We start from the raw sequence: 25,166 nt of genomic DNA, 5'->3' as shown, positions 1-25,166 counted from the left end.
CACCCATTCAGACAGACAGTGACACGGTTTTCTCACACTATATAAGCTCTCTGGGCAGGAAAAGTCCTTGAATGAGGGTGCACATAGCATATGTACATAAACTTAGTGTACAGTAAAAACTAACACAGTCATACGTTTTACTAAAAGCATTTTTCTAATACATGTGCAATGGAAACATGTTTCTTAACAAAGCTGAAATGCAACTGTGAGTGTTATTTCTCTTTAATTAATAGAAAATCATTTCCTGTGTAATTTTAACTAAAAATGTGATTAAAAATCTAATTTTATTTTTGAAGTGTCTAAGTAGGAGTGAGAGTATAATTTGTTGTCCATTAGTGACCAGCCCTCAATATAACAATGTTTGGGTGCCCCAGCAGTACAGCATGTTCGTATTGCACAATTGCTTAAAGGGACATTATACACTCATTTTTTCTTTGCATAAATGTTTTGTAGATGATCTATTTATATAGCCCATAAAGTTTTTTTTTTTTTTTAAAATGTATAGGTTTTGCTTTTTTTTTTTTTAATAACATTGCTCTGATTTTCAGACTCCTAACCAAGCCCCAAAGTTTTATGTGAATACTGTCAGCTACCTTCTCCAGCTTGCTCCTGCTTGTGTAAAGGGTCTTTTCATATGCAAAAGAAGGGGGAGGGGGGAGTGTCTTATTTCCCACTTGCAGTGGGCTTTCCAGCTACCTTTTCAAGGGAGCTAAACTGAGAGCTTTTTTAAACAGTTTTATACTGGATTTTTATATCAGTATCTGTGCATCTTATTCTTTATAGTAGTGTCTATTACATGCAGTTATATGAAAATGAGTGTATACTGTCCCTTTAACTCTATGTGTTTAGCCACCCCAAAGGGGTTTTGATTGCCTGGTTAATTTCTTGCAGAAGATCCATAACAAACCTGGTCCTGAACAATGTGTTGCATCACTTTGTGTTGGTCTAATACAGATGCAAACATCTGTGCAATAATAAAATGCTCTAGTGTTCTTCACTAATAGCAGATTATGAGGACAAAGAAACTATGAATATGTAAAGGCACAAACAAACAAATTAATGCTGAATATTGGTGCATTGGCCAATTCCTGTAATGTCCACAAAATGACAAAGCTCATTAGATGACAGATGCACAACAAAGCAAAGTGTCAAGTTAATAAAATATGTGAGGTAAAAGGTCCTGCGCACAACTGTCCTCAAATAATGAGTGCAACAATAAGAAAGGAAAATTGATCACAAGAAAGAACGTGCTCCACAGACAGAGTGAAGAACGATAGCTAGAAACAGGCAGAATAACAGGCTGTAGTACAGTATAAACAGTGTATTCTAGCTGTTCATTATTTAACTGTAGCGCTCCAGCAGTACTACCTGTCAGGAACAAGGTGCCGCTAGTAACAGAACTGTTAATTTGTTAGTGATAATCCATCTGAAGTGTTGTGCTCCCATGAGATCACAGAGACATTCCAGCATCTTAGAATAAACCAGGCTCTGTTTATACCGCGGGACACACGCAGCTCCAGGAATGCAGAAGGGGAGGTATAGAGTCAGATCATGCACAGCTCGGACGGGGAGCCCAGGGGTTTGGTGCCAGGGAAGCCACAGCCAGAGGCAAAAGAATGACAAGTAAAAAAAAGTGAAGGCTGAGCCTCAAGGGTGGCACAGCGTGTTTGTGTGGAAAATGATTACAGAGAGCAGAAAGGTGTGGAACAACAAGCAGACAGACTGAAATTCTCTTTCTAGAAAAGCTTATACCTAAATAGATACAATTTGGAACAGAATTCTCCCTCTATCACTACCTCCCTTACACATGTAACAAGCACTCACCTCACGTCAATGTCATTAACGTACCTTAGACTGATTTCCCGCTCCATGTGCGAATCTGCAAGAGGAAAAAAGGTTGTTATATTGTGTTTCAGACTCTCCACAGCTTAAAGGGACAGTCTACAATATAATTGTTATTGTTTTAAAATATAGATAATCCCTTTATTAACCAACACAGTTATATTAATATACTTTTTACCTCTGTGATTATCTTGTATCCAGACATCCCAACCTGCAAAAACTCATTTCAGGGAGGTGGCTTCATCGGCTACTGCGATGCTGTGACAACATCTTCCTGCTTGATGGCATCATCATAACTAGACACATTCCATATCGAGAACTTCAATATGTCGTCACTTCTGGCGGCAGATTACACCAATTGCCTCCACTGCACATGCGAGAATGCACCGAAGATTTTTCATCTGAAAAGAGGCGGACCATTGGGGAGAACTTATCGAATTCTCCAATAAAAGCCAGTGCGCATGCAGAATATTTTATGATGCTAAAAAAAGCCAGACTCTCGAGAATAACTTATTGAATGCTCCAAAAACAGCCTGTGCGCATGCGAGCATTTTCTTAGAAATCTGACACATAACGTGTAAACACTGGGCCCGTCTGTTTCTCACAAGCTTTACCCTCAGGCCGAGCTTGTTAAAATATTCTGCTGTGAAACCGCTGAGCACACAAAATATTTATTATTCGTTTTTGCAAACGTCCATGTTTTGAGCTCATTTTACTCAAATTACACACAATTACAATAAGGAAATCAAATACAGTGGATACTTGCAGTGTTTTTACCGTTTTACAATATGTTTTATTAAAATGGTATTCTGCATAAAAAAGGATAATATAACAATAAATATTGTGTGTGTTCAGCGGTTTGGCAGATGAATATCGTAACAAGCAAAAACGTAGTCAGCTCGGCCTGAGGGTAAAGCTCGTGAGAAACAGACGGGCCCGGTGTTTACACGTTATGTGTTAGATTTCTAAGAAAATGCACACATGCGCACAGGCTGTTCTTGGAGCACTCGATAAGTTCTTCTCAAGGGTCTGGCTTTTTTTAGCGTCATAAAAAAATCCGCATGCGCACTAGCTTTAATTGGAGAATTCGATAAGTTCTCCCCAAGGGTCCGCCTCTTTTCAGATGAAAAATCTTGGGTGCGTGGTCGCATGCGCAATGGAGGCAATTAGTGTAATCTGCAGCCGGAAGTGACGTCATATTGGAGTTCTCGATAGAACACAGGATTTGGGCAACATTGGATCATGGTATTTGTAGTTTCAGGGAGATTGCATTTAAATTTGCAGGCGCCAGGAAGCCGCTATTACAATGAGGGAGGCTCTCTGAACTTCAGGGAGACTTGGGATGTCTATTGTATCTAAGCATCTTCTGACAGCCCCCTGATCACATGACTTTTTATTTATCATCTATTGACTTGCATTTAGTACTGTGTTGTGCTAAATCTTAAATAACTCCTCAGGCGTGAACACAATGTTATCTGTATGGCCCACATGAACTAGCAGTCTCCTGTTGTGAAAAGCAAATAAAAAAGCATGTGATAAGAGTCTGTCTATAAGAAACAGGCAGAAATTTAGAGGTTTAAAGGTTATAAAGTATATTAATATAACAATGTTGTTGTGCAAACTGGGGAATGGGTAGTAATAACAATAACAATTTTAGTGTAGACTGTTCCTTTAAGTTATTGTAGTCACAATTCTGGAATTTCTGAAATTTACAAGTGAAGCAATCTCACCTGCTGAGTACTAGACCGAGTTTGTTGCTGCAGGCTCGGATCTTGTTCTGTGCCTCGATATGTGTCATTGTTGTGGTATTGTCACCGTCAATCTGCAGCAGCCAGTCTCCCACATTCACCCCGGTGACTTCTGCCTTCCCCCCTGGTGTGAGCTAAAGAAATAAAAAAGCAGTTACATAACACTGAGCCATGGGACATGATGCACACAAAACAAACATTCAATTGATTAAAATGGTTATAGGTTGAGACAGTGCTATCACTTTGCTATGCCTATATGCTATAATACTAGTTATTATAGTCTTTTCTAAAGGGTATTTGAAGTCAGTTGCTTTATATATGCATATGATATATCAGCCATTAATTAGGTCTACAGTTTACATAGCTTTTCTACAGAGTATATGTTTGTTATTAATATTTTCAATATAGGCAACGATTTCCATAGGCAACAACATATTTCAGATAACAAAATAAAGGTAAAGGAGTTGTTTGCAAAAAATAAATAAAACTACACACCAGCAGGTAAAATAGACCATTGGGAACCCATTAAAGGGGAGAACATTTTAGCATAAATTGTCCCTTTAACCCCTTAATGACAACAGCACTTTTCCATTTTCTGTCCGTTTGTGACAAAGGCTATTTTTACATTTTTGCGGTGTTTGTGTTTAGCTGTAATTTTCCTCTTACTCATTTACTGTACCCACACATATTATATACCGTTTTTCTCGCCATTAAATGGACTTTCTAAAGATAGCATTATTTTCATCATATATTCTAATTTACTATAAAAAAAATATAAAATATGAGGAAAAAATGGAAAAAACACACTTTTTTTAACTTTTAGCCCCAAAATCTGTTACACATCTGCAACCACCAAAAAACACCCATGCTAAATAGTTTCTAAATTTTGTCCTGAGTTTAGAAATACCCAATGTTTACATGTTCTTTGTTTTTTTTTGCAAGTTATAGGGCCATAAATACAAGTAACACTTTGCTATTTCCAAACCACTTTTTTTCAAAATTAGTGCTAGTTACATTGGGGCACTGATATCTTTCAGGAATCTCTGAATATCCCTTGACATGTACCGTATATATTTTTTTTAGTAGACATCCCAAAGTATTGATCTAGGCCCATTTTGGTATATTTAATGCCACCATTTCACCGCCAAATGCGATCAAATACAAAAAATCGTTCACTTTTTCACAAACTTTCGGTTTCTCACTGAAATTGTTTACAAACAGCTTGTGCAATTATGGCAAAATGGTTGTAAATGCTTCTCTGGCATCCCCTTTGTTCAGAAATTGCAGACATATATGGCTTTGGCATTGCTTTTTGGTAATTAGAAGGCCGCTAAATGCCACTGCGCACATACGTGTATTATGCCCAGCAGTGAAGGGGTTAATTAGGGAGCATGTAGGGAGCTTTTTGGGGTAATTTTAGCTTTAGTGTAGTGTAGTAAACAACCCAAAGTATTGATCTAGGCACATTTTGGTATATTTCATGCCACCATTTCACCGCCAAATACGTTCAAATAAAAAAAACTTTAAATTTTTCTCAATTTTTGGTTTCTTACTGAAATTATTTACAAACAGCTTGTGCAATTATGGCACAAATGGTTGTAAATGCTTCTCTGGGATCCCCTTTGTTCAGAAATAGCAGATATATATGGCTTTCACGTTGCTTTTTGGTAATTAGAAGGCCACTAAATTCCGCTGCGCATCACACGTGTATTATGGCTAGCAGTAAAGGGGTTAATTAGGTAGCTTGTAGGGAGCTTGCAGGGTTAATTTTAGCTTTAGTGTAGAGATCAGCCTCCCACCTGAAACATCAGACCTCCTGATCCCTCCCAAACAGCTCTCTTCCCTCCCCCACCCCACAATTGTTCCCGCCATCTTAAGTACTGGCAGAAAGTCTGCCAGTACTAAAATAAAAGGTATATTTGTGGGGTTTTTTATATAGCATATTTACATATGCTGCTGTATAGAATCCCCCCTTAGCCCCCAACCTCACAGATCCCCCATCAAACAGTTCTCTAACCCTCCCCCTCTAACTTAATGGGCGCCATCTTGGGTACTGGCAGCTGTCTGCCAGTACCCAGTTTATTAAAAAAAATATGCTTTTATTATTTTTTGGCCTTTTTTGCCATTTTCTGTAGTGTAGCTTCCCCCCCGAACCCTTCGATTGTTTATTACATTAAAATCCCCCCCTTTTCTCCCAATTTTGAATGACATTTTTCTGTAGTGTAGCAGTTCCCACCCGCTCCCGCCCCGTGCACGCCCGCCGTGTCCGTGCACGCCCCCGGACACTGCTGCCTCCGATCCGGCCTCCGATCCGGCCCCCCTCCACATCACAGGCCCTTGGCAGGCCGCCCACCCACCTCCCTGCCTTGCTCCCACCCACCAACGACGCTCCGGTGCAGAGAGGGTCACAGAGTAAAGGGGTATTGCAGGATGCCTCCATATCGAGGCATCACTGCAATACCCTCAGAGCTGCTGGAAGCGATCGCAATCGCTTCCAGCACTCTGTTAGACAACTGACGTACTAGGTACGTCTATTGTCATTAACTGCTTGTTAATGCATGACGTACCTGGTACGTCAGTTGTCATTAAGGGGTTAAAACATATATATGGGCTTATTTTTAAAGAGGGGCTTCTCTAGGAATCTGTAGGCATTTTTGATTACCTATAACAAGTGCCTGTAGACCCCTTCATACATTTTGTGAGGGGATATTTTACCTTATACCCCCAAGACACATGGAAAGAGCAGACATTTGCTTTTTGAGATCAAAAAGTTTGAATACTTAACCCCAATCTAGTTCCTTTTAGCCCTGTGGTCCTGCCCAACAAATCCAGAATTCTGGGGCTTGGTGATGTCACTACGCACATACGTGGTGAGGTCACCAGCATCCCTGGATCCCCCTGGCGATTTCAGACCACTAGACCACCAGGGATGCAAAGTCAGTGCAGGTGGGAGGCATGATGAGATCTGAAAGCATGTCATGCTCTGCAGTTTAAGGGATATGGGATAAGGTTTGGATTTCTGAATAGTTTGTCACATTTTAAAGGCGCAAATATTCCAAAATTCAGTTTGGAGAGAGACCAAGTGTAAACAACAATGTCTTATGTAATATTGACATGTCATAATACAGCTATACATGTAACCTAAAGGTAGTTGTATACCATTAATACTTTTATATACCCAGTATCCTCAGGAAGATTGTACAGTACTGTAATCACAAAAGTAATATTTGTTGTTTTAAATAAATATAGACCATTTTAGAACACACAAAAACAAGTGAAAGACTCAGGTACAGAAGATTGTGACTTACAGGTGAGGGAAAATAGTAATTTTTGAAAATTTTAAATATATTAATCAAAATGTTTGGATTTCAGAATAAGTTTATGTTTTGGAATTCCGGATTTGGGGATTTTGTAACTGTATTATGAAATTTGCTTCATTCCCATGGCATTTTTTAGTAGAAGAGATACACAGGTAGGTATCTGGAACACTACATGGCAGGAAATAGTGCAGCCATCTCGTGTTCTTGAAAATAGATAATACTGTTGCAAAACTGCTGCTATATAGTGCACCAGACACTTGCATGCCCCTGAGCTTACGTCCCTGCTTTTTAACAAAAGATACCAAGAGAATTAAGAACATTTGATAATAGAAGCAAATTTGAAAGCTGTTTATAATTGCATCATGAAAGAAACATTTTGGGTTTCATGTTCCTTTATGGATATGATACCCAAATGTTGAATAACTTAAAAGTAAAAAAAGTGGTTTAAAAAATATAACCTGAACATATCTATATTTTCCAGTTAAGTGCTCTGTGATTCTAAGCCCCTGTGTTTACTGTCATCTGCATGGTGAAAAAAACAACCAGCTTCATCAGTGCTTTAATGTGATTTTGTGGGATTTCACAGAAATCCTGAAAGGTTTCCTTAAACTGTGGAGGGGAAAAAAGTGATTGTGCTGCACATGTCAGATGCACGCTCTCTTGTAAGTCCCAGGACTAGCATCCTGATTGGATACTTAATGCCCCTTTACAATGGGATGTGCCTACTGAAGAAATTTTGTGGTGAAATGCACCACTTTCAAGTGAGTCAACATTTGAGTATCATATCCCTTTAGCTAGCTTATTGTTGGGGCTAAACACAAGTTATGTGCAAGCAACAGTACATTACAGCATTTTCTTTGTACACTTGTACATCTTTTTTTTAGTAATGTCCCCACTAACAGATAAACAAATAAAAACTAACTTTACACGCAAACATAATGATCCTGCTTTGAAGTGCCACAAAAACGATCATGCAGGTTCCACTGTAAATAAGTTTATCTGAGTTGCAGGGAACATGTGACCTTCACACCATTATGTGAGAATATACATTATAGGCTAGATTTATCAAGCCTGACTGTAAGTTTGCACAATCATGGTTTATCAAGCAGCGCTCATCAGACCGCTGCTTCCGTACTCTGTTCTCCACCTCTTAAGTAGAGAATTTCAATCTCCCTGGTCTCTTCAGACCAGAGAGATTGACAGCTCCTGTCCGTGTGCGATTGGCTGTGCGCAGGGTTGCATGCGAGCGCAAAGGAGCGCTCGTGTGCAATGTTAAATGAAGGCAGCGAACTGCTGTCCGCCAGAGGAGAGCTTGGGCGGACAGGGACAAATATGTCCACCCCTGTCCACCATGGATTGATAAATATAGCTCAGAATAGTGCCAGGAGAAAACCAAGCCTATGTACCTACAGGAATGCTTAAAGGGATAGAAAAGTTAAGATTGAAATGTGAATGAATGCATTTCAGTTTTAACTAGAAGCTATACTTCTATTAGCAAAAAAGCTTCTAGTAAAAGTTATTACTGTTTGAGTGGCACATGCAAGCATGCTACGTGTGACTAGAGGACAAGGGTTCAAACACTATTCGTGCTTAGAGAGCCGGTGGCGGTGTATTGCATCAGTGAAGACTTCATTTGTGCCATACAGTCACTGCTGACTCAGGGAAGGTGTGGTGTTTGAATTCTGGTGCATAGGGTACTCGCAGTATATATGTGTATGCCGCTAAAAAATCATAGCAACAAAAGTATATGGAAGTCTATTGCAAAAGTATAAGCAAGTATATTGCAAACATGGTTCTATTAAAAATTTAAATGTGCTCATGCACATTTCAATTATGACCTTTCTATCCCTTTAACAAAGCCTAGTAGTCTATTTCTGGCTCTTAAGGGGACATTGTACACTACATTTTTTGTTGCATAAATGTTTTGTAGATGACTCATTAAATAGCCTATCTGGGGGTGTTTTTGTGACAATGTATAGTTTTGCTTATTTTTAAATAAACAATGTGCTGATTTTCAGACTCCTAACCAAGCCCCAAAGTTTTAGATGTATACTGATGTCTACAGACTTTAGATTGCTTCTGTTTGTATAATGGGTCTTTTCATATGCTGGGGAGGGTCAGCTCTCAGCCTCTTTTAGTGGGTGTCCCAGTCTAACCTCATCAACAGTGCTGAATTGGGAGCTTCTAAGTAAGTTTTTAAAAAGTTTTATACTGGATTTTTAAATCAGTGTCTGTGCATATTATTTTTTTAGTGTCTATTACATGCAGTTAAATGAAAATTGGTGTATACTGTCCCTTTAATCTTTTTGGACTTCAAGGAATCAATTACAATCCAGGACACAGGGTAATGATCAAACTTTAAGACTGGAACATGTATATGGTGCTAATGTAAGAGGTAAAAATGATTAATAACAGAGCTTTTCTTACTGCCCTTTAATATTAGAGTACTTCTGAGTACTATTGAGTTTAAGGTCCCTTTAAATCAATGCTGTCACAATATCTAAAAGAATAAAACAGAAGGCTGTTGCTTTGTTTTCTCTTATACGAAGCAAATTTTGATGTTTGCTATTATTTTTTATCCAGGCTTCTAGATACTATTCAAGTAGGGTTGCCACCTCGGCCATGTTTTCCTGGACACTTATGAGTTACACATGCCGCAGGGTGTGCAGGGAGGAACATGAATAGAGCACCAGGATCACTATTTGTGTGCAATCCAGGTGCAATTCATGTTCCTCCCTGCACACCCTGCAGCATGTGTAACTCATAAGGTGGCAACCCTATATTCAAGTGCCATGCCATCATAACCCATGGTGAGCCTGGACTTGCAAATGCGCAAAACAAATCATTTAACAGAACAGGACTTTTTTCCTATCCATGTAAGACGATCCTTATGAAAAGATAAATTATGAGATTGGCATTTATCCTGAAACTTGAAATGACGTGTGTAAAACTATCAAATTGTTTATGCATTGCACTTTAAAGGACATTTGGAGCATCTAAACCGTATTACAGTATTTAAAAAATAAAATAAAAACAGAGTTTCTATTCTAAATAAATAATACATTTTGTATTAATTGACAGCAACAAGTTTTATGGTTGTCCTTATAAGCAATGGGATGAGCTGTGCACAAACATGCACTTCCTTTTAAGTTTCAAAATCAATTAAAGGGACACTGTACCCAAAAATGTAATTTCATGATTCAGATTGAGCATGAAATTTTAAGCAAATTTCGAATTTACTCCTATTATCAAATTTTCTTCATTCTCTTGGCATCTTTATTTGATATGCAAGAATGTAAGTTTAGATGCCGGCCCATTTTTGGTGAACAACCTGGGTTGTCCTTGTTGATTGGTGGATAAATTCATCCACCAAAAAAAAAAGTGCTGTCCAAAGTACTGAAACCAAAAAATAAATCAAATAATGATAGCAAGAGAACGAAGAAAAAATTGATAATAGGAGTAAATTATAAAGTTGCTTAAAATTGCATGCTCTTTCTGAATTACAAAAGATAAAATTTGGGTTCAGTGTCCCTTTAACATAATCAATTAGCAAAATCTTTTATTAAAAGTTAAAAATATTGCTCTTTGGTTTGCATAACAGGAAATTCTTGAGTTTATTGTCCATTTAGGACTTGAGTGAGAAATTTGCAATGACAGTGATCCTTTGTAAAGCAGGGCAGAAGCACCTCATTTTGACCTGGTTCAGTGTGGTCTTTTGAGGGAATAAAAAAAAGGAAATGGAAATAATGACGAAAAGGAGAACAATGGGGTGGGAGAAAACATGCTGGGAACATGATAGAAAATAATAAATGAGGTAAAGCAGAAAATGTGTTGGAAGACTGAGGCAAAAGAAGAAATGTACTCTTGCAGACTTACTAGATTGTATTTCACTCATTTATAACAAATCAGAAAAGGATTTCACTATTATCAATGTAACAGAACCTAATTAATTCACTATAGGTTGTCCATAGAGAAATTTAAAACAATGTGACTCCTGAGGACAGTTACAATAAATTATTTGAGTTAAACTATATACATTTCTGTACATAACAATATTAATTTACTGTATTTTTGATAAATATAATCTATTTTACATGTTCAAAAGATCTGACTTTTATAAAATATGGTGATTTTGTATATTGACACTAAATATAATCTTTGTAAAGTTACTTAAAGGGACACTAAACCCACATTTTTTTCTTTTATGATTCAGACAGAGCATGCAATTTTAAGCAACTTTCTAATTTACTCCTACTATCAATTTTTCTTCGTTCTCTTGCTATCTTTATTTAAAAAGCATTAATTTAAAGCTTAGGAGCCAGCCCATTTTAGGTTCAGCACGCTGGATAGCGCTTGCTTATTGGTGGCTACATTTAGCAAACCAATAAGCAAGCATAACCCAGGTTCTGAACCAAAAATGGGCCGGTTCTTAAAGGGACATTCCGGTGAAAATTTAAATGCACATAGATTAATTAAATCTTTGAATATAAACATATTTCCAATATACATGTATTTGCAAAAATGCTTCTATTAAAAGCTATAACATAAATTATGCTTACCTGATCATTTCATTTCTATCTATATGAGGAGAGTCTACGGCTTCATTCATTACTTGTGGGAAACAAATACCCAAGCTCTAGAGAGGACACTAAATGAAAACAACGGGAGGGTAAAAGAGAGACGGACCCTATTCTGAGGGCACCACAGCCTGCAAGACCTTTCTCCCAAAAGCTGCATCCACCGAAGCATTAGCAAACAAGTCAAATTTGTAAAACTTTGAAAAAGTATGTAAGGAGGACCAGGTAGCCGCCTTACAAATCTGCTCCATAGAGGCCTTATTCTTGAAGGCCCAAGAAGAAGCCACAGTTTTAGTCGAGTGAGCCGTAATCCTCTGAGGAGGCTTATGTCCTGCTGTCTAATAAGACAAGCGAATCATGCTCCTCAGCCAAAAAGATAGGGAAGAGGAAGAATCCTTCTGCTCCTTGCGCTTCCCTGAATAGACAACAAACAAAACTGAAGTCTGTCTGAAATCCTTCGTAGCCTAAAGATAGAACTTCAAAACTCGAGCCACATCCAAATTATGAAGTAACCGTTCCCTCAAAGAAGTAGGGTTTGGACACAAGGAAGGAACTACAATCTCCTGATTGATGTTGCGATTAGACACAACCTTAGGGAGAAATCCCAACCCAGTGCAAAGGACAGACTTATCGGCATGAAAAAACAGGTAAGGAGGCTCACATTGCAAGGCCGCCAACTCAGAGACTCTGCGTGCCGAATCAATAGCCAGTAGAAAAAGAACCTTTCAAGACAGCAATTTAATGTGAAGAGAATGCATAGGCTCAAACAGAGCCCTCTGCAAAACCTTAAGAACCAATTTCAAACTCCAAGGAGGAGCAGAATGTGTAAATACAGGCCTGATACTGGATAGAGCCTGAACAAAATACTTCAAATCTGAAATGTATCCATGTGGATTCCAATTTTGGCTGGAATGTCCCTTTAAGCTTTATATTCCTGCTTTTTAAATAAAGATAGCAAGACAACAAAGAACAATTGATAACAGGAGTAAATTAGAAAGTTACTTAAAGGGACACTGTACCCAATTGTTTTCTTTTGTAATTCAGAAAGAGCATGCAATTTTAAGCAACTTTCTAATTTACTCCTATTATCATTTTTTCTTCGTTCTCTTGCTATCATTATTTGAAAAAGAAGGCATCTAAGCTTTTTTTTTTGTTTCAGTACTCTGGACAGCACTTTTTTTAATTGGTGGTTGAATTTATCCACCAATCAGCAAGGACAACCCAGGTTGTTCACCAAAAATGGGCCGGCATCTAAACTTACATTCTTGCATTTCAAATAAAGATACCAAGAGAATGAAGAAAATTTAATAATAGGAGTAAATTAGAAAGTTGCTTAAAATTTCATGCTCAATCTGAATCACAAAAGAAAAATTTTGGGTACAGTGTCCCTTTAAAATTGCATGCGCTATCTGAATCATTAAAGAAAAATGTGGGTTTAGTGTCCCTTTAATTAACATTTTAGTGCTTTAAATGTGAGAGGACCACATCAGGAGTGAGACACAGCAGATGACTACAATTGTTGCAGTCTGGTGGTCACACAGGAAGAGATTTGAGTTTTCACTTTATAGCATGATATAGTGTGATCTAGAGAACAGACCTCAAATGGTGTCACCCTGTCTGATAGTGTGGCTTGTCAGTTCAATGGTACATTTCACAATAATAAGTGAATAATAAGACATAAGGTCTTCCTATTGCTCTGAGCTACGTGAATAAGCTGGAAAGGATCTCATATAAACTGGTAAGAATACATTCCAAAGCTAAAGTCCCTCCTCTGACACAAATACGCCAGATCCTGGTATGTGTGATTTCAGGGGTCAACACCTCTGCTGTGCCCCTTGAAGTTGCAGAGAGAAACATGAAGCCTCACAAGCGTCCCAGCACATGAGGAGGAGAGAGATGTATTTATAACTGAGAATTAAACAACATCAGCAGTTTGCAGTAAAGCCACATGACAGCACGTAGGGGGGACCTGCCCACCTGTCTCCTGTATTCACTCGGCCAACAATAAAAGCAGCCAGCCCAACACTCTGTATTATATTTTAGTATTTCATTACTCAATAGGGATTCCATACTACATTTTGAGTCTACAGAATGAATTAAAGTGATGGTAAAGTTTCCAATTCATATTATCAGATCCGGATTGGAAACATTTTAGATGGACTTTAATTCATCCATTCTAATGCAGATACAATGTAACTTACTTCTTAATATAGCAATGAAATTCTAATACCCCACACTCAGGCTGCCCACTTCAAAAGTCATTTTTTTTTTGTGAGCCAATGGTTTGAACTGTTCTCCAATCGGCGCTCTAGCCAATACAGCACTCAAACATTTTTATTTTTTATTGTAGCTAGACAGCTTATTGGAGTTCAAACCGTTAACTCACCCAAAAAAAAAACTTTTGAAGTGTGCAGCCGATGTGCACGGTATAAGAATTTAATCGCTACATGAAAAAGTATCTTTATTAGAATGGACGAATTAAAGTTTTTAGTATGTATTTATTGATAAAGCTATTCTACTGTGTAGTCCTTTAATGTCCCTTCGAAAGCTTTGGTACAGTTGCAAATTGAAACAGCTCATGTAATCATGTAATAAATACTACAGATGAACCGAGAGAAAGTATTGTGTTTTTGTTTGCATGCCTAGTTTTTTTAAATTCCTTGAAAATAAGCATTAAAGGCATTTGGATTCCATGCTAGATAAGGATTTTCTGACCGGTTTAATTTGTAGACTTTCACACAGACTCAGAAAGGTGAAAGATACACAATACGTGTCATCACTAACTTATTTAGTGCCTTGCAGACTATGAGTGAAATGTGAGCCACTGCATTCCTGGCCAAACAACAGTAGCATCTCAAACCTATTTACCAACAAGGTGACCTTTATATTATACTTAATGGGTAGTGCTGGTCAAACTGGTTTATTACAAAAACAGACACATGAATTTCATAAAAGCATGAAGTTCATGGATTTCAAACAGGTTCATGTATCAATTGCTTCAAAATAAATGGGAAGGGCACTATGGTTCTATTCTGAGCTCTTTAAAGGGACACTAAAGTTAAAATTAAAGTGATATGAAACCCAAAAATTTTCTTTGGCGATTCAGACAGGCCACACCATTTATAATAAGTTTCCAATTCACTTCTATTATCAAATATGCTTCGTTCCCTTCATATTCTGTGTTGAAGAGATATGTAGGTAGGCATCTGAAGCACTACATGACAGGAAATAGCGCTGCCATCTAGTGCTCTAGCAAATGGATAACATTCTTGCAAAGTTGCCGCCATACAATGCTCCAGAAATGGGTAGGCTACTAAGCATTCGTCCCTGATTTTCAACAAAAGATACTAAGAGAAAGAAGAAAAATACTTGAAGTAAATTAGAAAGCTATTCAAAACTGCAGGCTCTATCTGAATCATGAAAGAAAAAAAATTGGGTTTCATATCCCTTTAAACTTTCATGATTCTGACAGAGCATGCAATTGTAAACAGCTTTCCAATTATACTACAGTACACATATGGTCCTTTAAAGGGATAGTGTAAAGTAAAATTGGTTTCCCCTTAAAGTGTTCCTAAAGCATTGTTATACCAGCTGCAGAGTATAACATTTATCAGAAATTGTTCCTTTATGTTTATTTTTGAAAATTAAACTGCCATATTTGCTCTTTAAACCACCACTCATCAAAATAGGCTAAGCTTGCTGAGAGATTAGACATTCATGTCTAACTTAAATGCTTCCCTTTCTTATCTCTGCCTCTGTGCAATACATAGAAAGAACAATTATAAATTAACATTTTACCACTTTATCTCTTCCACTCCCCACTGGGAGTGTAATTTATTCTGCTGGCTGTGTTTACATAGCTTGTCAATGGCCTATATTTAAGTATAGAAGCTTTTAGTATAGCTAGGGATAGAAGAAAAATAAGCTATTTCAAATGTTGATATAAAGGCAAAGGAGCTATTTGTTAACAATTTAATAAACTGCCGCAGGTAAAATGGATAATTGGGAACAAACTAAAGGGGAGAAAAAAATGTAGGTTAAACTGTCCCTTTAAGTATCAAACACAACAATATTAACTGGTGTTTATATATTTTTGCTCCTTTTAATGCAATGTACAGGATGGAAAGCTACAATAAAGTACCATGAAGATGGCTTCACAGCTGTGCTACATAGTTATTCAAAGACAAAAACATGAGTTATTGCCTGAAATCAAGCTCTTACTCAAGAAACAGCTGAGAAACACACATTATGGGGATTTCAGTATACACAAGCATTTAAATAATATAAACTGACTTGAGGATGATGTGAACCTGTTAACTTGTACATACCAGACAGCCAATTGTCTGAATTATCTAACCTATTGATACGCGGTTTACCACTTCATAAAAACATCACACAGAGAAGAAGACAGCACATTTCAGACCCAGGTTAAAACTTAGATACCAGACTATTATGTTTAAAAACACACAAATATAAACTGATTTGAATGGGATTAGAACCTCAAATTAAATTCAACAGCAAGGTGCTCTATCCTCTTCCCTTTTTGGACACTTGGTAATCTTTTACAGTCTTCCGTTTTTTAACTGACATTGCAGAGAAGTAGGCTCGTGGTCCATTACAGACACAGATGAAATATGTTAACAAACAAGCTTTCTGTCCAATGTATCTTCAACACAAGTTTTTGTGCTTAAACCATGCACACAATACATCTTTTTCATTTTCCATTTTGCTCTTGTCAAACAATGTTTTCTATTTTAACATAAGAGGTTTTAATTAAAGTAAATGCAAATTGGTGCAATATGTGCTGCAGTCTTGTGTATAGTGTGCCACTATCTCTCCATTAATTTTTTTTTAATAACAATCAAAAACTAAACCAATTTTCAAAATTTGATTCTGGATGACCAATTGCCAAATATTGGTTTATCTGTTTACTGATTAAAAAGTATCTGAAAAGTCAGAGTTAAACTATGTAGTGATAATGAAGACTTATAAACAGAATCCACCACTGGCTCTTATACAATTGCATGTCAAGATTTGACAAATGCTGGCCTAACCTAGGAACTGAAGAGGTTATTTAACCTTTTAAGAGACAAGACATAATTTGATTTATTGGACTATAAAACTACCCCCCCCCCCCATCATGCCAAATAAATGGTTTATACTCCAGCAAACAAACAGAACCTGTTTTACAAAACTAAGATCATTTTGATAATATTTATTTACTTTACAAAACAAACATAATTGTTTTAGCATACTTAAATTTTAACTATAGGGCAAAAAACAAAAACCCTTTGAAATAAAAAAGTGTGGGATAATAAGATTAGCAACTTATACAGCACATATAGCTGTATAGTTGTACACCTGAAAAGGGAGAGTTAGAGATTACATGTTGTTAACAGGGATTTGATGGTTCTTAAAGGCTTGTGCGAACAAGTGGGTTGAGTATTTCAAGAGAAAAAAGAAGAGGTCTCTCCAATTCTTAGCTCACACTCTTTCACAGGCCTTGCTCATCAAAGACTATAGGGAGGAACTAGGGATAGGTTAATGTCTGTATTTTGACATTATAAATCCCCTTGACATTCACTGTATGTATGTTCTCAGGAAACAAATGTTATTAATTTAATACAACTGAATATGGATTCCCATAGGCTTACATTAAAGCCTGTTAAAATCAAAGTTTGCATGTTAAAGGGACAGTAGAGTCAAAATTAAACTTTCATTATTCTGATAAAAAGTACAATTTAAAACAACTTTCCAATTAACTTCTATTATCAAATTTGGTTTGGTCTCTTGGTATGCTTTGTTAAAGAGCTGGCTCAGGATCAGCACATTACTGGAAGCTTAAAGTGACAGTTCACCCAAAAATTTGCTCCCCTTTAAATTGTTCCCAAAGATTCATTTCACCTGCTGGAGTGTTTTAAATTGTTTACAAGTAGCTCCTTTACCCCTAATTTGGCATTTAAAATAGCCGATTTTGCCTGTGGTATCCAAACCTATACTGAATGTTTCTATACTGGAGTATATTATATTGAATAGCCTAAGTAAACACAGCCAGCAGAAGAGATTACACTCTCAGTGGGGGGCATGATAGTTAAGTAATAAAATGATACTTTTCCATTGTTCTCTCTAAATATTGAGCTTTGTTTTTTTTTAGACAAATATAAGATAAGGAAGCAAGTCTGTGTACATTAAGTGATAACGTAATGAGATCTGATATTACCTGAAGCTCAACCCATTGTAATAGGCTGTGGTTTAAAAGCACAAAACCAGCTACTTCATATACACAAATAAACCAAAATATGCAATTTCTCATAAATGTTATACTCTGCAGCTGGTAAAACAAGTCATTGAAAATACATTCATAAAAAAAAAACAATTGTACAGTGTACTGTCCCTTTAAAGGGACATGCCATCCAACATTTTTCTTTCATGATTCAGATAGAGCATACCATTTTATACACTTATTCTATTATTTAATTTGCTTTGTTCTTTTGGTATTTTTTGTTGAAAAAAAAAATACCTAGGTAGGCTCAGGAGCTGGGAGCTAGCTGCTAAATGGTGGCTGCTCATATATGCCTGTTGTCATTGGCTTACAGATAGATAGCTCCCAGTAATGCATTGCTGCTCCTTCAATAAAGGATACCAAGAAAATTAAGCAAACTTCATAATAGAAGTAAATTGAAAAGTTGTTTAAAATAATAAGTTAGCTCTGAGTAGTTTAAAAACAGAATTTTGCTTACCTGATATATTTCTCTCTCGTGCGATGTATCGAATCCATGGATTCATCCAATACTTGTGGGATATTCTCCTTCCCAACAGGAAGTGGCAAAGAGAGCACCCACAGCAGAGCTGTCTATATAGCTCCTCCCTAAGCTCCAGCCCCCAGTCATTCGACCAAAGGTTAGGAAGAAAAAGGAGAAACTATAGGGTGCAGAGGTGACTGAAGTTTTTGAATAAAATATACTACCTGTCTTAAATAGACAGGGCGGGCCGTGGACTCGATACATTGCAAGAGAAAGAAATTTATCAGGTAAGTATAAATTCTGTTTTCTCTTGCAAGATGTATCGAGTCCACGGATTCATCCAATACTTGTGGGATACCAATACCAAAGCTTTAGGACACGAATGAAGGGAGGGATAAGACAGGTACCTAAACGGAAGGCACTACTGCTTGTAGAACCTTTCTCCCAAAAATAGCCTCCGAAGAAGCAAAAGTATCAAATTTGGAAAAAGTATGAAGCAAAGACTAAGTCGTCGCCTTACAAATCTGTTCAACAGAGGCATCATTTTTAAAAGCCCATGTGGAAGCCACTGCTCTAGTAGGGTGAGCAGAAATCCTGATGCTTTTCAGCCAAAAAGAAAGAGAGGTAGCCGTAGCCTTTTGACCTCTCCGCTTTCCAGAATAGACAACAAACAAAAAAGATGTTTGACGTAAATCTTTAATTGCTTGTAAGTAGAACTTTAAAGCACAAACCACATCAAGATTATGCAACAGACGTTCCTTCTTGGAAGAAGGATTAGGACACAGAGAAGGAACAACAATTTCCTGATTGATATTCCTATTAGAAACAACTTTAGGAAGAAATCCAGGTTTGGTACGCAAAACCACTTTATCTGCATGGAAAACAAGATAAGGAGAGTCATACTGCAAAGCAGATAACTCAGAAACTCTTCGAGCTGAAGAGATAGCTACTAAAAACAGAACTTTCCAAGATAGAAGCTTAATATCTATGGAATGCATAGGTCCAAACGGAACCCCTTGAAGAACTTTAAGAACTAAATTTAAGCTCCATGGCGGAGCAACGGGTTTAAACACAGGCTTGATTCTAACTAAAGCTTGACTAAACGCCTGAACGTCTGGAACATCTGCCAGACGCTTGTGTAAAAGAATAGACAAAGCAGATATCTGTCCCTTTAAGGAGCTAGCTGATAATCCCTTCTCCAATCATTCTTGGAGAAAAGACAATATCCTAGGAATCCTAATCTTACTCCATGAGTAACCCTTGGATTCACACCAATAAAGATATTTTCGCCATATCTTATGATAAATTTTCCTAGTGACAGGCTTTCTAGCCTGAATCAGGGTATCAATGACCGACTCAGAGAAACCACGCTTTGATAAAATCAGGCGTTCAATCTCCAAGCAGTCAGACGCAGAGAAATTAGATTTGGATGCTTGAATGGACCCTGGATTAGAAGGTCCTGCCTCATTGGCAAAGTCCACGGTGGAACAAATGACATGTCCACCAGATCTGCATACCAAGTCCTGCGTGGCCACGCAGGTGCTATCAAAATCACAGAAGCTCTCTCCTGCTTGATTCTGGCAACCAGACGTGGAAGGAGAGGAAACGGTGGAAACACATAGGCCAGGTTGAAGGACCAGGGCACTGCTAGAGCATCTATCAGTACTTCCTGGGGATCCCTTGACCTGGACCCGTAACAAGGAAGCTTGGCGTTCTGACGGGACGCCATCAGATCCAATTCTGGTGTGCCCCATAGCTGAGTCAGCTGGGCAAATACTTCCGGATGGAGCTCCCACTCCCCCGGATGAAAAGTCTGACAACTTAGGAAATCCGCCTCCCAGTTCTCTACCCCTGGGATATAGATTGCTGAAAGATGGCAAGAGTGAGTCTCTGCCCATCGGATTATTTTGGTCACCTCCATCATCGCTAGAGAACTCCGTGTTCCCCCTTGATGATTGATATAAACTACAGTCGTGATGTTGTCCGACTGAAATCTGATGAATTTGAACTCAGCCAGTTGAGGCCACGCCTGAAGCGCATTGAATATCGCTCTCAGTTCTAGAATGTTTATCGGGAGGAGAGCTTCCTCCTGAGTCCATAAACCCTGTGCTTTCAGGGAGTTCCAGACTGCACCCCAGTAGGCTGGCATCTGTCGTGACTATGAGCCACTCTGGCCTGTGGAAACATTCCCTGGGAAGAGAATCTCTGGTCTCCTGATCCAGATGTATCTGAGGAGATAAATCTGCATAATCCCCATTCCACTGTTCGAGCATGCATAGTTGCAGTGGTCTGAGGTGTAGGCGGGCAAAAGGAACTATGTCCATTGCCGCTACCATAAGTCCGATTACCTCCATACACTGAGCCACTGATGGCCGAGGAATGGAATAAAGGGCTCGGCAGGTGGCTATTTTGATTTCCTGACCTCCGTCAGAAATATTTTCATTTCTACCGAGTCTATCAGAGTCCCTAGAAAGGAAACTCTTGTGAGAGGGAAGAGAGAACTCTTTTTTATGTTCACCTTCCACCCATGAGATCTCAGAAAAGCCAACACGATGTCCGTGTGAGACTTGGCTAGCTGGAAAGTTGACGGTGGAACCACACTCACTTTACCCTTCCTATTGCTTAGAGCCGGCAAAGAGAATGACTGGGGGGTGGAGCTAAGGGAGGAGCTATATAGACAGCTCTGCTGTGGGTGCTCTCTTTGCCACTTCCTGTTGGGAAGGAGAATATCCCACAAGTATTGGATGAATCCGTGGACTCGATACATCTTGCAAGAGAAATATTTACAAATTCTTTTTTCAATAAAAGATACCAAACGACAAAGTTAATTTAAAAATAGAAGTACATTTAAAAGTGTTAAAATAACAACATGTCCTACTTGAATCATGCACATTTTTACTTTAATATCACTTTTAAAAAGCATATGAGCAGGTAGGTTGTGGGAGATCATTGTCCTGGCTCATGAGAAAGATGAATAAATGTGACACAACAAAGGCTGCTGCAACTCTATATATTTAAATATGCACTATTGAGGATTTTAAGGAATACATTTTTACTTGTGCATGATGGGTACTCTAAGGGGTTTAAGACTATAGTTTAATGTCCCTTTAATCTTGGATCCCTGTTCCTGGGTGTTCCTTGTGCTCTGTAGTACACCTGTTCCATACAAATAAATACTATGCACAACAGATTTTAACATTGCAATTTGCAAACAGCTGCTTCTATTTTCCTACCTACTTCAATTCTAACTCCTATTTCAGTACAGACTGATTTTCCTATGAGAACATTGTTTTAGTATCAGTACAAGACGCACGCAGCTGAGCCAGACAGGCCTTCCCATACAGAACCCCTCTTGAGGTTTCATTTCTGACACTAATTTATACAGAGATTTTGTGTGTGCTTGCAGTGAAAAAATAAACCTGTGTAGTTAATCTACATATACGCCATGCTGAGACCTGCTTTATTTTTCCATTTTAAAGCTGTCATCTTGTCATATTCCTTTTCAAACCTGCGTTTGAGCTATACATTCCAAGTCAAAATGCTTCTGGTCACATAACTTAAAAAAATCCAGATGCCAAAACTATTTGTACAGCTCTGTTTAGCACCCTGTCTCATGCTAGTTCAGGATCAATGCCGCATGGTTCCTGGTTTAATTGCAACAAAGTGCTGGGAACAGCCAATCAAATGCTATTGCTCGCCCCATAGACTCATAAACAGTGCACTCACCATTTGAGTCTATGTATTATGCACCCATCGTGCCTATTGCAAGAAAAACAAAACAAAAAAAACATTTCTTTTATCTTTAAATGACTGCTGCGCGTTACACAAAGGGGTTAACATTAAACTCAAAATGTAATCACCCATAAATTAATAAATGAAAAAGAAAGACATTGTATTTCCTTTAAAATACCTCTGAAATTGTGATTGTTCCTAGAAAGACTGGGGCTCAAATTATGTAACCAAAGTATGCTGCAAACTGCCTGAGCAACCTATATACTACACAATGATTCCATTCAAAAAATATTTATATCTAGCCCTCAACTGGGCACAATCAAGGGCAATAAGAAACATACCAACTTTTCAACCAGCAAGACTTTTTATTCGTCTAATGCATGGCGTTTGGCTCTTTAAACAAATATCTTGTTTTCTGCAATTGTTTTTCAATAGCCAATCTGGGCTTGATTATGCATTTGACAGGGCAAGCCCCAATTGTAATATTATTATAAAGTGCATTGTTTTGCAGTTCTTATCTGCTAAAACCAATTAGGGAAAGACAATGTAGTAGGGTCAGCCTTGAGAATCTGCAGTGTGCTTTTCCACCTCAGATAATTAAAACTTCCACAATTTGCAGTGCCAAAGTATACAAAAAGGTGGCAAAATAAATAATAAAAGTATATTGCAAAGTCCTAAATTATCCAATTGCAAGTTTTTTTTATATTGCACATACATTGTAAAGATTATACACTCAGCAGATATTTATTGTTTATTAAAACCGAAGACAAAACACATCTATATCAGAGACAAAGGTTCCAAATAAATAGTTTGTAAAAATACATATTTTTAAAACCACCAAGTCTAATATCAAACACGTGTATGTGCGTGTGCAATGTATATATGTTATGTACAAACATAAGGCATAAATGCAGGGCTAGAAATATCCTCAAGTCCTGGACAAGTAAAAATGTGTTTTTTCTTTACTTTTACATTGAGCTGACTAGTATTGTTTTCCCTCTGGAGAAGTAAATTGAGCCAAATTCTAGTCATAATTGTAAACCTTTTAATGAATTGTGTGATCTTGCCTTTGTTATAAACATACATTTCTCATTTAAATCACCTTTAGTAAGTCCAAATATGGACAATTTGCTTAATATTTGCTTAATTATATATCATATTTATGCAATATTCTGGAGGCTCAGTGAGTCTGCCCCATTCAGTTATTCTTAGATTTTCCTTATGTATACTTATATCCCCAGCATAAACACTTAAAGTCCCACAGCAATTGGTCTAAAGACATTTACAGCATGCCTAAGTATAGATACTGTAACAGAACCTACGGCAAACAAATACTTCCTGGAGAAACGTATTGAATCAGAGCTATAAGTGGCAAAGATGTATTAATGTGGGAGTGATACACAGTTGCACCATGGTGAAAGAAGAGTTAAACAAATAAAGTAGAATGTCACTTGTCCTCCAATTAAAAAAGACCTATCACTACTTTGCCCTGAGAGAGGAGAAGTGGTGTGGAACACCAGCTTGTCCGCTATACACATTAAGCAGCTGAACTCCTGCTTCTTTTGCCAAGGGATGTAGCTGCTGATTGAAAAGATCTGGGCAAATGACCTTAGGGAGGGTCCTGAAACCATCTCTAGCACCAGTGTGTTAAAAAAGCTCAGGAGAAGCCTGACAGTCTGCAGGGCAGATGGAAGTGTGACTTTAAAGCAGGTCATGAGTGGGCGATAAAGAAAGGAACAAATTGTACACACTGCAGCTCTAAGGGGAGTGGATATTAATAGATGCATTGCTCTTGTAATGCCAGTGCTCACACAGTCTTTATGACTCCATATTCAAAATCTATGTCTAAAAAGACAAAAATACAAGTGGAAGATCATGATTTCTAAATATGATTAAAAATAAAATGTAGATATATTAATGCACTGTGTGGTTCTTACAAATTCAATTTGTTGTCAAAGTTTAACATATATTTTGTACACTCCTGTTCTAAACAGTCTACACAGTGTACACTTTTTGCATTAAAAGGTTTAATTATTAATTGGCTTCTTTTTTCTGTAAATTACCTTTGAAAAGGAGTGCTGGTTCCACTACCTGAGAATCAGCAGTGGCTCCCTCATCTGTAAAAGTAAATTTATGCTTACCTGATAAATTAATTTCTTCTATGGTACGACGAGTCCACGGATTCATCCTTTACTTGTGGGATATTATCCTCCTGCTAACAGGAAGTGGCAAAGAGCACCACAGCAGAGCTGTCTATATAGCTCCTCCCTTAGCTCCACCCCCAGTCATTCGACCAAAGGTACAGGAAGAAAAAGGAGAAACTAAAAGGTGCAGAGGTGACTGAAGTTTAAAATCAAAAAATATAATCTGTCTTAAAATGACAGGGCGGGCCGTGTACTCGTCGTACCATAGAAGAAATTAATTTATCAGGTAAGCATAAATTTACTTTTCTTCTATAAGGTACAACGAGTCCACGGATTCATCCTTTACTTGTGGGATACAATACCAAAGCTACAGGACACAGATGAACGGGAGGGACAAGACAGATGGTTAAACAGAAGGCACCACTGCTTGAAGAACCTTTCTCCCAAAAATAGCCTCCGAAGAAGCAAAAGTATAAAATTTGTAAAATTCTATCACCTCTTTCACTTTACCCTTCCTAGTACTTAGAGTAGGCAAAGAGAATGACTGGGAGTGGAGCTAAGGGAGGAGCTATATAGACAGCTCTGCTGTGGTGCTCTTTGCCACTTCCTGTTAGCAGGACTATAATATCCCACAAGTAAAGGATGAATCCGTGGACTCGTCGTACCTTATAGAAGAAATACAATTTATTTTACCAACTCTAAAATAGTGATTAGTTAGATAAGACGCTCCTTTACATCTGACCCCAACTGGCCACAAGAAACTAGACCAGGAATATGAATTCTAGCACAAGTTGCATAACCTTGTAAACTGTGCAGCCAAGTGACACTTAAATTACTTTACAACATCAATTGTGTATGTAGATATGTACATGTTGTTTGGTGCTGTTCTTAATTGCAGAATATATATATATATATATATATATATATATATATATATATATATATATATCAGTGATGTGCAGTGAGCTCTGAGGCTAGTGAGGCAGTGGCTATGATAGGCCTGAGAAGCACATATATGAACCTAATAGAGGTAACTTAAATGTACGACTAAATTAGCCGG

At 37.7% G+C, this 25,166-nt stretch overlaps 1 protein-coding gene across 4 annotated transcripts in view; it reads right to left on the bottom strand.

Moving 5' to 3' along the window:
* The window catches only part of PDLIM7 (PDZ and LIM domain 7), a 188,671-nt gene that overhangs the window by 106,561 nt on the left and 56,944 nt on the right, over positions 1 to 25,166 (bottom strand). For all 4 annotated transcript variants that reach the window (XM_053717064.1, XM_053717063.1, XM_053717065.1 and 1 more), the window contains exons 3-4: positions 3,573 to 3,724; positions 1,849 to 1,879 (exon numbers count right to left, since the gene is read on the bottom strand). In XM_053717064.1, the coding sequence (XP_053573039.1) occupies positions 1,849 to 1,879; positions 3,573 to 3,724 (183 nt within the window). The remainder of the gene's footprint in view (positions 1 to 1,848; positions 1,880 to 3,572; positions 3,725 to 25,166) is intronic.

The sequence above is a fragment of the Bombina bombina genome, chromosome 6 (assembly GCF_027579735.1).
Source record: "Bombina bombina isolate aBomBom1 chromosome 6, aBomBom1.pri, whole genome shotgun sequence".
In the NCBI taxonomy this organism is placed as follows: Eukaryota; Metazoa; Chordata; class Amphibia; order Anura; family Bombinatoridae; genus Bombina; species Bombina bombina.
Note: the sequence above shows the minus strand (reverse complement) of the source record. Positions and strands in the feature narration are given on the sequence as shown.